General features: G+C 31.5%; 3 protein-coding genes, 1 long non-coding RNA gene, 1 other non-coding gene and 4 pseudogenes across 14 annotated transcripts; 2 read left to right on the plus strand and 7 right to left on the minus strand.

The window, feature by feature from the left end:
* Nucleotides 1–1,480: 1,480 nt before the first annotated feature.
* LOC104772335 (putative F-box protein At1g50870) lies at nucleotides 1,481–2,741 on the minus strand. The gene has a single exon (XM_010496965.2). The coding sequence runs from the start codon at nucleotides 2,739–2,741 to the stop codon at nucleotides 1,500–1,502; it is 1,242 nt and encodes a 413-aa protein (XP_010495267.2). The 3' UTR covers nucleotides 1,481–1,499.
* Nucleotides 2,742–2,919: 178 nt separating this feature from the next.
* On the minus strand, nucleotides 2,920–2,991 carry TRNAW-CCA (transfer RNA tryptophan (anticodon CCA)). Its single transcript has one exon. It is a non-coding gene; the product is annotated as a tRNA-Trp (tRNA).
* A 152-nt stretch (nucleotides 2,992–3,143) lies between these two features.
* LOC104770127 (auxin-responsive protein SAUR24 pseudogene) lies at nucleotides 3,144–3,745 on the minus strand (annotated as a pseudogene).
* A 1,764-nt stretch (nucleotides 3,746–5,509) lies between these two features.
* LOC109131453 (auxin-responsive protein SAUR20 pseudogene) lies at nucleotides 5,510–6,066 on the plus strand (annotated as a pseudogene).
* An 853-nt stretch (nucleotides 6,067–6,919) lies between these two features.
* LOC104772336 (NAC domain-containing protein 30-like) lies at nucleotides 6,920–7,538 on the minus strand. The gene has a single exon (XM_010496966.3). It carries the CDS (start codon nucleotides 7,408–7,410, stop codon nucleotides 6,937–6,939), a length of 474 nt encoding a protein of 157 aa, XP_010495268.1. The 5' UTR covers nucleotides 7,411–7,538; the 3' UTR covers nucleotides 6,920–6,936.
* Nucleotides 7,539–9,238: 1,700 nt separating this feature from the next.
* On the minus strand, nucleotides 9,239–11,410 carry LOC104770128 (uncharacterized). 10 transcript variants are annotated; one of them, XR_015593763.1, is made up of 7 exons: nucleotides 11,157–11,410; nucleotides 10,912–10,986; nucleotides 10,664–10,800; nucleotides 10,244–10,377; nucleotides 10,111–10,148; nucleotides 9,746–9,827; nucleotides 9,239–9,610 (listed from the first exon to the last, which is right to left on the minus strand). It is a non-coding gene; the product is annotated as an uncharacterized LOC104770128 (long non-coding RNA). The 10 variants fall into 10 exon arrangements; XR_002037127.2 differs by having other exon boundaries at nucleotides 10,912–10,989; XR_015593762.1 differs by having other exon boundaries at nucleotides 9,746–9,857; nucleotides 10,912–10,989.
* Nucleotides 11,411–13,800: 2,390 nt separating this feature from the next.
* LOC109131454 (auxin-responsive protein SAUR20 pseudogene) lies at nucleotides 13,801–14,280 on the minus strand (annotated as a pseudogene).
* Nucleotides 14,281–14,879: 599 nt separating this feature from the next.
* On the plus strand, nucleotides 14,880–15,375 carry LOC104770129 (auxin-responsive protein SAUR20 pseudogene; annotated as a pseudogene).
* Nucleotides 15,376–16,040: 665 nt separating this feature from the next.
* Nucleotides 16,041–16,878, minus strand: LOC104770130 (NAC domain-containing protein 96-like). The gene is made up of 2 exons (XM_010494495.3): nucleotides 16,866–16,878; nucleotides 16,041–16,688 (listed from the first exon to the last, which is right to left on the minus strand). The coding sequence occupies exon 2, from the start codon at nucleotides 16,672–16,674 to the stop codon at nucleotides 16,195–16,197; it is 480 nt and encodes a 159-aa protein (XP_010492797.1). The 5' UTR covers nucleotides 16,675–16,688; nucleotides 16,866–16,878; the 3' UTR covers nucleotides 16,041–16,194.
* Nucleotides 16,879–17,187: the final 309 nt, after the last annotated feature.

The raw sequence follows: 17,187 nt of genomic DNA on the forward strand, positions 1-17,187 counted from the left end.
TTTGCACAAAAAAAAAGGTCTATGACCAACCAATCAAGGTTGAAAAAATAGAGGAAAAGTAATTTGACATAATTAATAAAATAATAGAAAATTATAAGCACGGTAATATATGAATCTCAAATAATTCAAAGATGAAAATATAAATTAAATAAAACAATCTAAAACTATTATAATAAATCTTAAAATACAGTATTAGAAAAAAGATGCATATATTAATCTTCCATTTTTTTTTGTCAACACATTAATCTTACCTATTCCAAACTGAAAAGATAGAGTTAGAAGTATATTTTGGTTTAAAAAATTAAGAAAAATTTGTCTTCCCATTAAAAAAGTTTGACCAATAGAACAAAGTTGAAAGCAATATTTTTGAATAAATTATTTTGTTAGATGAATAATATGAGATGATCTATGTTTATATAGAAGTGAGTATTTACATTTTTTTAGAATTAATAATTTTCTGTATATTTTCCTTAATCCCTTTTGTATTTTATGAGAAAATTTATTCCAATGAGCTCATTATGTTTTTAAAAAATTTCTTGCTTCCCACTTTCTTGTAAGACGTACTATCTTTCGATGATAAGAACGCTTTCTGTTTAGTTGATATAGTGTTATATACTCTTTGTTGTTATCTTGCATTTGTGTATTCATATTTTTTTATACAACCTGTCCTGCAAATTAATAGAAATGATAATAACAACGTGAAAATTTTGTTAATCTCAAAAACCTTAGTTATTAATTATAAAAAACTTTGTTAACAATTCATAGTTAAAGATTGCGTAGTATGCATTATGAAATTGAGAAACGAAACAAAATTCAAAGAAACGACGACGAAAACATGTGGTAATATCTAGGAATCTTTATATATAGTTATTATGATTAGACAACAAACAAATTGCCTTCCAGACTTGTTCAAGAACAATGATGTGTCAAATAAAAGGTTAATAAAAAACAAAAAACAAAATTTTACCAAGAAAAACAAATCTAGTCGAAATTATAATGTTTCGTGAAAAATATGTCATCATATATTTGCTTATATAGTGGGGTGTATTTACAATCCTTTTCCTTTTATGATTAACAAATTTTTTTTAATATAATAAAATGACAATGATCTTATGCATCGTTTTACCAAACTTGAAACCTGTGATTTCTGATCGTTAAAATTGACACGTGTCACGATCTGATGAATTACTAACTTGGATATTTAATCGTTAAAACTGACACGTGTCACGATCTGGTGAGTTTTTAACTTTGATCTCCGATTGTTAAAACTAACACATGTCTACTAACTTTAAGAACCAAACTTTATATAATAAGATATTGTGATAGCAAAACCAAAAAAAAAAAATCATGTTGGGATGGGTTCAACTTAATAAATTTCACTAGAAAAATCAAAGACATAGAGAAGTTTCATAAATTTGAGGTGTTGTTGAAAGGGAAAACAAAGAAAGTGCAAAAAAAGCATTAAAGAGAGAATTTGAGCGATGAAGGGCGCTACTTTACTACAAAGACACGAAATTCTCCATGTGATTTGGGAACACATCCAAGTTGAATGTACTGCTGTACTTACTGTTGTCACCAAGTCTGTAACGGCATCCGAATTCATCACCAAAAATTCCTTGAAACAAGGCTTCTCTAATAGTGTTTCTCCTTGGATCGAAATATAAAACATAAAACGAGTCTGTCAAAACCCTTGGTGTAAAAACAAGCTCACCAGCATCGCTAACACCCTTTAATAATAGGTTATTCCATCCTCTCCTAGTCCTAGGAGGTAAGGTAAAGCTTTTACACGTCCATTCGTGTCCATCTGCATCTTCCAAAACCCATAGCTTAACAGATATAGTAGGGTAATATGTAGTACCAACTAAGGCTAACCTTCCCTCCTCATAAGGTACTATCATAAAAGTATACAAATTGGAACTACCCTCGGGAAAATGTATAGGATTGAACTTTTCAGATCCGACATCAAAGCTCATTATACATTTTTCACCACCAATAACAAAAAAGGCTTCATAATAGAGAACTCCATCAACGCAACCTAAGTATATACCAGGAAAATGCGAAGGGAAACCATTGGGTATTAATCTCCATTGAGCTCCCCATGTAAGAATCCGATGCTGTTGGGAGTTTATGACCAGAATTTTGTATTTACCCTCCAATGGATCGTATCCTAAATAAGTCTGTCCCTGAAACAGGAGATTTCTTGTGGGCTTTGGTAACTGTAAAACCTGTTGCGTGGTTGGGTTCCAAAACACGTTTCCTTTGAAGAAAATAAAGCCCTGGACGGATTGAGACGGATAATAACTGCAGCTCCGCCTCCAAGAGTTTGCGTTTTTCATCTCATAACTGTAGAACGGAGAATAAGAACCGTCAGTATTCTCGTGTTGAGGGAACGAGAAAACGAACCGCTTTTTATATTTCAAGAAGGTGAGCACAAGACGCCGTGGCCGACTCGCGAATGAGCTGATAAAACTTGAAAGTGTAGTGTAGGAAGACCAGAGCTTTGATACGCAGAGAAACCTCATAATAGATTTTGCAGGAAGTCTTGAGAGTATCTCCAAGGTTATATCGAGTGGAATCGGGTCTGGTTGAGATCTATACTCTTCTTCTTCGTCTTCATCATGGATTTCTCCCCTGTTCTCCTCTTGTTCATCTATGGCAGCTTGCTCAAAAATACCTTGTATCAGCGAGGAAGATTGTGATGTTCCGTAAATCTCTCCCGTTTTCTCTTCCTCTGAATCCATGGCTGATCGATCTTCAAACCCTAATACTTTCTTCAAAACCCTATTGTATATGGTTTTGTATGAACTATTTTAGACTGAAAATTTTAAACCAAAACTTCCGGTTAAGAGATACCGAACCAGAGAAAGGAAATAGGCAATAGAAGAATTAAAAAAGAATCCGGATTAAAGTTCGGGGGATTGAACCCGACGTGAATCGAACACGCAACCTTCTGATCTGGAGTCAGACGCGCTACCATTGCGCCACGGATCCGGATGATTAAAACCTCAACTTAATTGTATTAATCGTAATCAATTATACTATAAATAGTTATAAATAGTTAGTTATTCAATTGGTTTGGTGTTTGGTCTTTCATTTTCAATGATTGATTGATCGATCCAAAATGTATTGACATGAATCTTGTCTTTCGCATAAAAATGGCATTCACTCTCTAAACTTATAGAACAACTCTTTCAAGAATAATTAAAGAGCAAACATGCTCAATTATCTACAATGAATAAGTCTATTTCTAAACTAGGAAGAACAAAAAATGTTGGATCATCATCATTGGAGCCGAGAAGTCACATTGATGAAGGTATCTTCAGGGCAAGGAATCGTTAAGCCACCCATCGGATGATCAAATCCAAACTCTTCCTCGGATTTACTGAGCAGTGCTTGGAATGAAGGCTGGTTTAAATATGAGACCGGCACCAAATATCTCTTTTTCTGGCTCTCTCCTACGTACACCGCAAGAAACCCTTTTGGTGCTGCGGTGGAACGGCTTAGAATCTTCTTTGCTCCCAATAAACTTCTCACCAAAGCCATTGCTATTTCTTCTGGTCTGAAAAGTTTGAAATCTTTTTGAAGCTTCTGAACTGAAGATGTATGAAAAGATTCAAGTTATTGGATTTGCTTGTTGTTGGTTGATGATAGAAAGAATGAGTTAAGTGTGTATATATAGAAAGATCAACGAACAACCTAGCTCTCTGAAAGATCATTCACACTTGTGGTCTTGAAGCGTCGGACACACTAGAACAGAGAACATGGCTCTGTCTTCACCGTTTGGAAAAGATGCATTAATGCAATTTTGTCTTGAATGATAATTAATTGAGTGTGGGACAAGAAACTAGAAACAAACTCCATGTGCAATTCACAAGGGACTGTTTTCTCAATGTTTTTTTAAGATAAGACATGCTATAGTCAATAATAATGACCAGCTAGTTTCTCTTCTCCATGTTCTGTGATCATCCTATTCTCTAATCTCTGTGGTCTAAATTGTTTTCATAACAACTTCAAAGTGGGGACCTGAAGTTTCCCAACAACAGAACCATAAGTCTCCGTCACTGGTCAAGTTGTTTTTTTTTTCTTATTATATCCACAAATAGAATCACACATGAAATTTAGTAAAAGAAGATTCTTGTGCAGTGGTCAAAGTTGTTCAATAGAGGGGCTATGTTTCGGTTCGTGGTAAAGTCAGAGTCTGAGACAAGAAGTCAAAGGCATGTGCTTTGATTAAAGCAGAGCCAAGTTCCTTCTTAAGCCAGAGATCAAGGTATATAACTTTCTTGAAATGCACCATTGTTGTGAATATCAACCTGTTATTCAATTTTCAAGACTTAAAAAAAATCATCTCTCACTTATCGATTCCAGAAGAGTAACCAATCTTTCGTTAGCGAAAACGGAATAAAGAACACTCATGCTCACATACAACTGAATTTCGGTAATGAGATCTTCAATACCTTGCTTGTCTCTGAACCAACATAATTTAAGTACCTAAGATGTTAACATTGGTGAGGAAATCACTGTGACATTAGCCTTAAGATTAAGATCAAGTATCTTCATGAAGTTAAGCAAATCCTCTCGGTGATAACGATACACCTTATATGTATACATCAAGATGAAGTATTATTGGCGCCATTGCTTCTTACAAAAAGCATGACATAATTTTGAGTTTTGTAACGTCTTGAACAACTCTTTTTCGAAAGAAAAGCAAATATTGAGTATTCTATCCGTAAATCGTGCTAACTAGTGTTAGTTTTTCCTTTTTCCAAATATTTGTTCTTTTCCGACCTGGTCTTCGTTAACGTACACCGCAAGAAAACCCCTTTGGTGCTGAAACTGTCCTTTTGCTTGTAGCCTCTACAGAAAATCCGATAATTATCTTTGCACCCAGTAGGCCTCTGAACCAAACCAGTTCTTGTGTCTTAAGCTTTTGAGAAGAAAAAAAATTGATGCTCAGATTCAAGCTTCGGGTTCTTGGTGGTTTGAAGAGTTAGTTCTATCTCTGGGATGTATAAATAGATTAATGGACTTCAAACCACTGGATGTTTTCAGCACTTCACAATATTATAAATGCAGAGAATAATAACTTAAACCCTTGAAAGAGATCACTTGTTGTTCTGTTGTTGAGCCACTTCAGGTCCCCACTTGAAAGTCTTATTAAAATACACCTCTGAGATGAGAGAATATGATCATCACAGAACATGAAGAAAAGACACTTGCTGGGCCTTATTATTAACAATAGCATGTCTTATCTTATAAAACATTGAGAAAACAGTCCCTTGTGAATTGCAAATGGAGTTTGTTTTTAGGATCTTGTTACAAGTTCCATTAATTATCTCATCAAAACCAAATTTCATTAATGCATCTTTTCCAATTGGTAAAGACAGAACCATGTGAACTCTGTTTTAGTGTCTAGTCTGTCCCACACGCTTCAGTACCACAAGTTTCAATGATTTTTCTCAGAGATGTTTCAAGTCCTTCATTGATCTTTCTATATAAACACACTTAACCCACTCTTTTCCATCATCAACAACCAACAAGCAATCCAATAACTTAAATCTTTTCATTCATCTTCAGAAGCTTTAAAGAAAATTCAAACTTTTCAGACAAAAGAAATAGAAATGGCTTTGGTGAGAAGTCTATTGGGTGCAAAGAAGATCCTAAGCCGCTCCACCAGAGCAGCCTCGGCGGCCCCTAAAGGGTTTCTTGCGGTGTACGTAGGAGAGAGCCAGAAGAAGAGATATGTGGTGCCAATCTCATACTTGAAACAACCTTTGTTTCAAGCTCTTCTCAGTAAATCGGAAGAAGAGTTTGGGTTTGATCATCCGATGGGCGGTTTAACGATTCCTTGTCCTGAAGATACCTTCATCAATGTGACTTCTCGGCTCCAATGATGATTATTCAACATTTGGTTCTTCCTAGTTAGAGATAGACTTGTTCCTTGTAAATAGAGGATTTTTATTCTTTCTTTTTTTTTTTTCTCTTTCTTCTAGAAAGAGTTGTTCTTAAATTTTTTGAAATGGATGCCATTTTTTATTCAATAGACACGATCATGGTTCATGTTAAGAGTTGTTCTAACAAGGAAAGAAATTATTTTTAGCTAAACTGAACAGTGCAATAGATACTCAAGTTGACCAAAAGAAAAAGAGATACTCATGTTAAGAGTTAACTCAAAACTCAAAAGTAAACGGCTTCTGCTTCAATTTTAGTTTATGATTGCATTACTATTCTACCTTTCGTTTTACTTTTAATCAACCAGTAATTTTCTTCATTTAGGTAATTAATCTTCAGTTCAATTCTTGTTTAACAGTAATCTTCAATCAGGTAGCAAATAAACGCAAATAATATGGTATAAAATAATAGCACCAGAATCATCATGAAGAAATATGCTTCATTTAGCTAATTAATTTTCAGTTCAGTTTCTGTTGAACAGTAATGTTCAATATGGTATAAAATAATAGTACCAGAATCATCATGAAGAAATTAGTATAAGGTCTAAATATCTTTTGTATAAACAATATGACATGTTGTCTTGCCTTTTTTTGGTTCTGTTTCTTGAGATTTGCTCTGTTTCTCTCTTCCACCATTTGCTCTGCCTCTCTTTAATAAATTTATGACTTACAAAGCATCTGTTAGTTTGCTAAGGATGCAAGCTTTATTCAGATACTTCAGTGTATCATAGATTCATAATACATTAGATGAAACCATATTTTATCCTCAAACAAGAAAATTGTTACTGTTTATAAGAAATTGAAAGCTCATAAGAACTTTAATGATCTATCATCTCTATGTCTTTAAATAAACAAGAAAACTTATGATATTGTTGTTCATAAATAAATAAGTCTACTAGGAATTTTCAAACTAAACTTAGAATTGAAGTAAAATAAAATAAAAGTAGAAGTCATCCTCATCACTGACATTAACCAAAACACTGAATCATGGTCCTTTAAGGTGGCAGAGAACATGATTTTGGAATGAGCCACCATCAAGGGTATAGAATTCCGTCATGGTCCAACCACTCGGGTTGCTCTCACCTTTGACGTAGAAACTAAAACTCCTCTTCTTCCCAATCACCTCACGCTTATCTTCTGATACGACATTACTCAGCTTCCCAAGGGCTTTCCAACGTCCCTCACACGTCTCTCCTTTGACTTTGCGGCTCTTCCCAGTCCGTGTCACGAAGTAGTACCACTCGTTAGTTTCGAAAAACTCTGTCTCGGTGTGAGTCAACCGCCACGGCTCTTTGGCATATAAATCGGTCTTGTCTTCTAACTCTAATACTTTATTCGATGTTTTGGCAACCTTATTACGCCCAAGACAATAGCGGATGAGTTCCTGCTCCGTAGGATGAAACCTAAACCCAACAAACTCTTGTTGCTCTTTCTCGTTGTATTTTTCAACCATCGACATATTCTTTTCTTCTTCTGCAAGACAAAGAAACGCAAATAATATATGAGACCAAAAGTTTAAGATCTATATGTTATAACAATAAAACAAACGAATGATCTTTAGAACAAAACTGAAAAAGCTTATGGGTGTGAGAGATATATAAGAGATGTAGGAAGAATAATTAAAACGCGTTAAAGACTTTGAAGCTCTTACCTGAAACCTGAAGCTAGACAAGAAAGTAGCCCACGCGATGCGTGGTTTATGTATGCGTTGTTAACTTGAAATATAAAATAAAGTAGTTATTAATTATATGAAATGTACACATGTAATTGTTAACATACTAGGTCTGAACCCGCGGTACACCGCGGGACGAATCTGATTTAATTTTTATTAGTACAATTTATTTCTATATATTAGTAAAATGTATGAAAGTGTATTAATATGTATTGTTTTAATTTTTCTCATCTGCTGAATAGTATTGTTATTTTATGATACCGCTGGTTCAAATCTTTGTGGAGTGTGTTTTGTATTGTTTTAGTTGAACTGTGTAATTGGTTGTTTGTTAAATATATGGTTGTTTGTTAAATATAAACCATGGGTACTTAATCTGGGATTGAACCCGCAGTATACCGCAGGATAAAAATTTATTTTTATTATATTTTAATATTTTTAATTATTAAAATGTTAGTCGAATCAGTATAAATAAAATATTTGTTTTTTCTTTGACATGTGTGTATATTTTGTAAGTATGGATAAAGATGGATATCATTTATAACTTAATTAATTCCATTTTAAATATATAATATATGAAATATTTAAATAAATAGTTTTAGTGTTGGTTTAATAGTATAAATACATATGCTATAGACCCGTCCCACAACAAATTGGTTTAAAGATCTTTAACCTGTAGAAAAACAGATTACAATAGTATTACAAAATAACTTTTTGATTAAAATATTTAAACCCACAGTCACATCCACCCAACGTACTTTAGTTTAATTGATAGATCTAAATGTGGATACTAATTAACATGCGATACATTGTAGTATACAGTAGAACCTCTATAAGTTAATACTCAATAAATTAATAACCTCTATAAATTAATAAAATTTTCCGGTCCCAAGTTGGGACTAGTGTAATTTTGGACACTATTCGATAATATAATAAAATAATAATTTTTGTGGAACTCCTTTGTAAATAAATAGTCTCATCAATAATATAAATTAATAATTATATAAAATTATCTAAATATATGTATATATCTACACATTATTTTTTTATTAGAGTTCATTTTTAATAATTTTACTATATAAAAATCTTTGAGTACTATCTTTAAAACAAGATAATTGTTAATTTCATTGTAACTGATTTTATAAAAATATTAGTTATAAAGATTAAATCTTATTTTTAATATTTTTTACCAAATTAGGAAAGTCTCTCTATAAATTAATAATTATTAATTTATCGATAAATTAAAACCTCTATAAATTAATAAAATTCTATGGTCCTGACTTTATTAATTTATAGAGATTTTACTGTAACACTTTTGGTTTAAAACAGAAAGTATTATATCAATGTTATACTATATTATTAAAAATAAAAGATGATCATATATTTTCAAAAATGCTAACTAATTAAATTTATTAATTATGTAAAATCCTAGTGCTATTTGCAAAAGAAACACAAATTACATAACCCGTCTCAAAAAACAGAAAGATCTTAGTAGAGAAACCTATTTATGTCCCTATGGCTTCCTATTGACACTGTTGAAAATTTAAAACCAGTTCTATTGTCCGTGTCAGTATAATTTGTACCAAAATATATAAACAATATGACAGCACAAATAAAATTTAACAATATGAATAACGTCTTTCTTTTCTTTTGGGACAAATGAATGTTAACAACATAACATGCAAAATAGCATATTTTCTTAATTTTTAACAAACTAAATGATAGATATAAACGTAAGGTCGATAGTTAGTTGGGTACAAAGAAAATAAAAACATAAGGTGGAGAGTATTTCTTCTTCTTCTTTCACTTAGTGCGATGACCTGCTTCAACGTTTTTATAGAATTTTAGTGCTTCTTCCGTCATATTGACTCAAGCCAAAAGTTGTGACCTTTTTTGTCGAGAGATGTGTCCGTTGCTTTTATATTGTATACCTGGGCGCTTGTATGAAACTCCACAACATACTGGTTCTGATAATCTAGTCCCAGTGTTCCTGAGGTTGCAAAAAAATCTTATATGAGAATGGAAGTTTAACAATCGTTGATTTTATTCTTGGTCATTCAGTTGAATCAGTTAGAGCAAATGAAACGCCTAGTAGATAAATTTAGAGATAACATGAGTTACTTACGTTGCTATGCACATCTCACAGTTCGATCTGAAAGTCTTCTTCCCACAGGTTCTCCAGCCACTCCGTATAAGTCCGTATAAGTCTAGAGCCAGAAAATGCATTTCAAAACAGGCTATATAACAATATCAATACAAATAGATTAATGTTAGTAATTTGACTAATTATAAAGTCTAGGCACAAAGAACATAATATGTTTGCACCTGGCTCTAATTTAAGAGCTTTCGTATTTAAACAATTGATTCATTAATAATCACGAACACCCAAGAAACCATCTAATTATATCACATGATTTTGTCATTTGATGGTAAACCACTAAATGTTTTCCAAACACGTACTATACCATGGACTGAAGAAGTCAGCATTACCGTCTTTTTAGGATGTTTTACTCATACTTGTCATCTGACTGAAAAAATAAACAACCCAAAAAACAAAATTTCAAAATCAATAATAAAGGTAAAAAAATCAAACGTCTTACAAATCAAAGACATGAATCTTTACCACTAAATCATCAGCTCAAAATTACGAAACCACTTCTGTAACTACCAAAATTTGTATCCTCTGATCCAATCCATCTTCTGATCCCCCAATGAGACGTGTATCCATATTAGTGAGGCAACAATCGTTTTAAAAGACTATTACACACAAAACAAATAGTCATTAGTGTTGTAACAAAGATATAAATTAAGAAGCTACAATGGATTATGGTTAACACTCAAACAAAATCCTGCAAATACTTTCACACTCAAACATGAACCATCATACTAAAACAATCAAACTCAATATTCTGTCTATATTAAAATGCATCAAGCCGTCAACAGATAGATACACCCAATGATCCAAACTGAACAACAAAATGAAGAAGAAGAAGCAGTTAAACAGAATCTCAAAAAAGAAACATTTCAGATCAGCTAGGCTTACTTTCGAAACACCCATCATTCCCGTTTAATCTTAGCCTAGCGAATCAGCTGCTCGATCCATAGTGTGTACTGAAGAAGATGGCTGGCAATGTAAATCCAGTTCCAACATCATTTGAAAGTCCGTCCAGATGTTCATGTCTGTCACAAAATTTATGTTTCCAAACGAAGAGACAATAAGGGACCAAATAAACAATGAGTTTAGTTAACAGTTTCAACAAAACAAAACAAAAAAAATTTATCAAATGAGACCTGGTTTGGCATCACGAAAAGTCCAAATGCTTCCTGAATCTTTGCCAAAAACTTGTAATAAGCACAAAAGACGAACTACTAAAAAAAAAAAAAAAGTAGTGTATAAGTATACCACCTTCATCCATGTCAAAACATAACGTTTATAAAATGGATTCTTCATGTATAATCAAACCGTATCAATTAGTCTGGACCAAAAAACTTACAAATAACAGGTTAATTATGAAAAATAAATTTTGGTTTTTTACCTTCTAATCTACAAACCCAGAAGGAAGCTTATCCATGATTTTCTCTCACCATCTATCTTCTTTTACATCTGGTGGAATATGCACGCAATCACCGCCACAAACTCATCACAACACGAAGACGGAGAGATTCTCGAGAGATGAAGTAGAAAGAAAAAAATAAACATATGAACGGGATCTGGGAAGACGGCGATCGAAAGGAGAAATTTTTTTTTAGGTCAAATAACAATTTTAATGTCTTTAATCGATCGAAGCCCTCTAAATTACAAACCGGGTTATTTTTGAGAGGACGCTGATCCTTTCTCCAAACGGGTCGGGTAATGTCGAATGTGTATTTTTGTCCAAATTACCCCTTTCAATTTTAATAAACACTCTCATTTACAACTAATTGAATGGTAATTTTGGAATTTTTTGGCAATTTTTGAATTTGTACTTCTCTTTTACTTATATAGAAATGTCTTAAAGAATAATATATTTATAATAATACGGTTCAACTACAATTTATAATATATATATGTTATATAGTTTTTCATAGAAGGGTCATGAAAAAGAGGAAAGTCAAAGTACATATTACTAAATATTTTTGATTACAATGTATTGTTGAAATTAGTTTAACAGTATGTTACTAACTTACTATAGTAATAAGACCATTACTTATAGCAAAAGTTAATTAAATATGGTATTTTCTTTAAATAGTTAAGATAAATTATATTTTTTTTTCTTTTTTTTGGAAAATATAAAACTCATAAGTAGTCTAGAAAGAAAAGCGTAAGATCTTACTTAATTATTTTGATATAATTTTATGTTGTCCTATATATTAATTTTATTGTCATCATCTAAAATAATAGTTAACAAAAAAATAATTTTATATATGATAAGTCAATTTTAAAATAATTTATTAAAACGATATCACAAAACAAATATCTTATATTATAAGTTTAACCAGTTTTTATAAAAATTCTTGAAAAGAAAAGTGTGTCAAATTTAATATATTTTTACTTTCTATATATTGTCTCTATTTCTAATCATTTAAAAATAAATAGTACAATTAACAATAAATTATGTTTTGAAATTATTGTTTTCTGTTATATCATAGGGTGATAAACCAATTATGTTATGATACCATTATGTTTTTTTTAGTACATATGTTTTAAAGACAATCAAACAGTAACTTATAAATTACTATTAAATACAAATTTGAGTTGTGTCTTTAATACAATATATATGATTATTTAATATAATGTGAGTTTTTTATATATTAGAAAATCTTTTATATTTTTTAAACTAGTCTATCATATAGTAATAGGACAATTAGTTACATCAAAGTTAATTAAATTTTGTATGATTGTTAAATAATAAAGAGAAATTTATTTATTTATCGTTTGTTTTTTTTGGAAAAAAAAACTGATAAGTATTCTAAGAAAAAACGTGTAAGACCTTACTTAATTACTTTGATAAATTAATTATGTTGTCCTATATATTAATTTTATTTTCATATCTAAGAGTAATAGTTAACAACAAATAATATTATAATATGAAAGTCAATTTTAAAATAATTTTATTAAAACGGTATCACAAAAAACAAATATCTGATACTCTAAGTCTAACTAATTTTTTATTAAAATTTATGAAAATAAAAGTGTGTCAAATTTAATCTAAATATTTTTTTCTTCTATAAATTGTCTCTATTTCTAATCATTTTGAAATAAATAGTACAATTAACAATAAAAAATTATTTTGGAACTATTGTTTTCTATTATTTCATGCGGGAGATAAAACAATTATGTTATGATACAATTTTTTTTTTAGTACAAGTTTTAAAGACAGTCAAACTGTAACTTATGGAATATTATTAAATACAAATTTATTGTGTCTTTAATACATTATATATGATTATTGAATACAATGTTAATTTTTATATATATATATATTAGAAAATCTTATATTATAAATTATTTTGATTTCAGTTTTTACTTTAAAAGTATGAAAATATTTTCTACTTTTATTTGGTTTCAAATTTGTTTATATTTTTTAGTTGGGTTGATCAGTATTAATTTTTTTAAGGTTCTATGGTGTATGCTTTCATTATGAAATGTATTAGATGTTAAAAGAAAAAAATGGAAGTAATATATTTTTGTTACAATGTTGAAAAAATCGAAAAACAAACTATACAATTTTTTTTTTTAACAAACTATACAGCAGATACAAATAAAAAAATTTAAATAAAAAAAATAAAATGTTAAATTGAAAATTAGTAAGAATGACATGTGTCACAAAAGTAGAGTGCTAAATGTCACATTGTTAGGCAAAGCAAAAAAAAACCTTATAATAAGATATTGATTTCAAGGGCTATTAGGAAAACAAAAAAAGGAAAAAAAACAGTTAGTCGCACGTGTAATTAAATCTACTTGGTAAAATAAAGCGGGTAAAAATTAGATTTAGATAACTATACTACACCAACAAATATCACAATTTTTCTTTTAAAATACAATATTATTAGTTTCCTTATTATCTAATAATGAAGACCGGATGATGAATATGGTAACTTATATTTGTCTAATTCTAACCATGATTTTTAACTATAATTAAAGGTTCTTCGAATGTTGTGGTCTTTAGTTTTCAAAGATTGTTTCAAAATGTCTTGAAATTTTGTATGATAGTGTCAGCTCCATTAAAAAAAGGCATCCAATCTCTAAACAATTACACAACTCTTTCAAGAAGAAAGAGTAAAAATCTATATACAATGAATTAGTCTATTTGTCTAACTCGGATGAACTAATTATCATCATTGGAGCCGAGAAGTCACATTGATGAAGGTATCTTCAGGACATGGAATCGTTAAGCCACCCATCGGATGATCAAATCCAAACTCTTCCTCCGATTTACTGAGGAGGGCTTGGAATGTAGGCTGGTTCAAATATGAAATTGGCACCAAATATCTCTTCTTCTGGCTCTCTCCTACGTACACTGCAAGAAACCCTTTTGGTGCTGCCAAGGCTGGTGCGGTGGAGCGGCTTAGGATCTTCTTTGCACCCAGTAGACTTCTCACGAATGCCATTTATGAAATTATTTGTTTGTATGAAAGTTTTTGAATTCGTTTTGAAGCTAAATCTGAATTCGTTTCTTGTTGTTTGTTGATGATAATACGAATGGGCTATGTATGTATATATAGAAAGATCAATGGATGAGTTGAAACTTCCCTGAAAATTTTTTTGAAACTTGTGGACTTGAAGCGTGGGACAAACTACACCAAGAGTTCACATGGTATTGTCTCTACCATTTGGAAAATATGCATTAATGGAAATTGTCTTGATGAGATAATTAACTGCGTGTGGGACAATAAACTAGAAACAAACTACATATGCAATCCACAAGGGCTTGTTTGGTCAATGTTTTTGGTTTAGATAAGACATGCAATTGTCAATAACAACCAGCAAGTTCTTATTCTCCATGTTCTGTGACGATCCCATTCTCTAATCTCTGTGGTCTAAATGGTGGATTTAATATTAAATTGAAGTGGGAACCTGATGTTGTTCAACAACAGAACATAACGTCTTATATCATCAAGACAAATTTCATCAATGCATCTTTTCTAATGGGATAGACAGAGCCATGTTCTCTGTTCTAGTCTGTCCCACACGCTTCAATACCACAAGTTTTAAGGATTTTTCAGAGAGGTTTCAACTCCTTCATTGATCTTTCTATATATACACTCATAATCCCATTCTATCCATCATCAACTAACAACAAGCAATCCAATAACTTGAATCTTTTCATTCATCTTCAAAAGCTTTTAAAAAGAATTCAAACTTTCAGACAAAAGAAATAAAATGGCTTTGGTGAGAAGTCTATTGAGTGCAAAGAAGATTCTAAGCCGCTCCTCAGCGGCACCAAAAGGGTTTCTTGCAGTGTACGTAGGAGAGAGCCAGAAGAAGAGATATTTGGTGCCAATCTCATACTTGAATCAATCTTCGTTTCAAGCTCTTCTCAGTAAATCAGAAGAAGAGTTTGGGTTTGATCATCCGATGGGTGGTTTAACGATACCATGTCCTGAAGATACCTTCATCAATGTGACTTCTCGGCTCCAACGATGATGATTATCCAACATTTGTACATCTTCCGAGTTAGAGATAGACTTGTTCCTTGTAAATAGAGGGTTTTATTCTTTCTTCTTGGAAGAGTTGTTCTAAATTTTTTGAAATGGATGCCATTTTTTATTCAATAGACACGATCATGGTTCATGTTAATTACATTTTGGATCGATTACCAAGTGAGAGTATGAATAATCTTATACATTTGCTTAACTTAACCAATTTCTTATCCATCGAAATACTACTTCATCTAACAAAAAAATAAATGATTTTTAGCTAAACCGAACAAGGAAGTAAAACTCAAGTTGGCCAAAAGAAAAAGAGATACTCAAAACTCAAAAGTAAACGGCTTCTACTTCAATATTAGTGTATGATTGCATTACTATTCTACCTTTCGTTTTACTTTTAATCAACCAGAAATATGCTTCATTTAGCTAATTAATTTTCAGTTCAGTTTCTGTTGAACAGTAATGTTCAATATGGTATAAAATAATAGCACCAGAATCATATGAAGAAATTAGTATAAGGTCTAAACATCTTTTGTATAAACAATATGACATGTTGTCTTGCCTTTTTTTTGTTCTGTTTCTTGAGATTTGCTCTGTTTCTCTCTACCACCGTTTGCTCTGCCTCTCTTTAATAAAATTTCGACGTACAAAGCATCTGTTAGTTTGCTCTGGATACTTCATTGTATCATAGATTCATAATACATTAGATGAGACCATGTGTTATTCCGTTTATAAGAAATTGAAAGCTCATAAGAACTTTAATGATCTATCATCTCTATGTCTTTAAATAAACAAGAAAACTTATGATATTCTCCTTCAACGTAAATTTTGTTCATAAATAAATAAGACTACTAGGGAATTTTCAGACTAAACTTAGAATTGAAGTAAAATAAAATAAAAGTAGAAGTCCTCCTCTTCACTGACATTAACCAAAACACAGAATCATGGTCCTTTAAGGTGGCAGAGAACATGAGTTTGGAATGAGCCACCATCAAGGGTATAGTATTCCGTCATGGTCCAACCACTCGAGTTGTTCTCACCTTTGACGTAGAAACTGAGAATCCTCTTCTTCCCAATCACCTCACGCTTATCTTTTGATACAACATCACTCAGCTTCCCAAGGGCTTTCCAATGCCCCTCACACGTCTCTCCTTTGACTTTGCGGTTTCCAGAGACCTGAGCCAGTGTCACGAAGTAGTACCACTCGTTAGGTTTGAAAAAGTCTGTCTCTCTGTGACTTAACCGCCACGGCTCTTTGGCATATAAATCGGTCTTGTCTTCTAACTCTAATACTTTATTCGATGTTTTGGCGACCTTATTACGCCTGAGACAATAGCTGATGCGTTCTTGCTCCGTAGGATGAAACCTAAACCCAACAAACTCTTGTTGCTCTTTCTCGTTGTATTTTTCAACCATCGACATCCTCTTTCCTTCTTCTGCAAGACAAAGAAACGCAAATATATTAAACCAAAAGTTTAAAGATCTATATGTTATAACAATAAACAAACGAATGGATCTTTAGAACAAAACTGAAAAAGCTTATGGGTGTGAGAGATATATAAGAGATGTAGGAAGAATAATTAAAAACGCGTTAAAGACTTTGAAGCTCTTACCTGAAACCTGAAGCTAGGCAAATTAGACAAAAGTGGTCTCGTCGTATTTTATATATTGATTTCAAGGGCTATTAGGAAACGAAAAAAAGGAAAAAAAAAACATTTACTCGCACGTGTAATTAAATCTACTTGGTAAAATAAAGCGGGTATAAATATCAGAAATTTTATTTAAAAAAATATCACATTTTTTTCTTTTAAAATACAATATTATTAGTTTCCTTATTATCTAATAATGAAGACTGGATGATGAATATGGTAACTTATATTTGTCTAATTCTAACCATGATTTTTAACTATAATTAAAGGTTCTTCGAATGTTGTG

This window comes from Camelina sativa, chromosome 20 (genome assembly GCF_030686135.1).
Source record: "Camelina sativa cultivar CO46 ecotype springtype chromosome 20, ASM3068613v1".
In the NCBI taxonomy this organism is placed as follows: Eukaryota; Viridiplantae; Streptophyta; class Magnoliopsida; order Brassicales; family Brassicaceae; genus Camelina; species Camelina sativa.

Excerpts from the sequence above, each read along its gene's own strand:
- LOC104772335 (XM_010496965.2), bottom strand. The coding sequence starts at position 2,741 with ATGGATTCAGAGGAAGAGAAAACGGGAGAGATTTACGGAACATCACAA.
- LOC104772336 (XM_010496966.3), bottom strand. The coding sequence starts at position 7,410 with ATGTCGATGGTTGAAAAATACAACGAGAAAGAGCAACAAGAGTTTGTT.
- LOC104770130 (XM_010494495.3), bottom strand. The coding sequence starts at position 16,674 with ATGTCGATGGTTGAAAAATACAACGAGAAAGAGCAACAAGAGTTTGTT.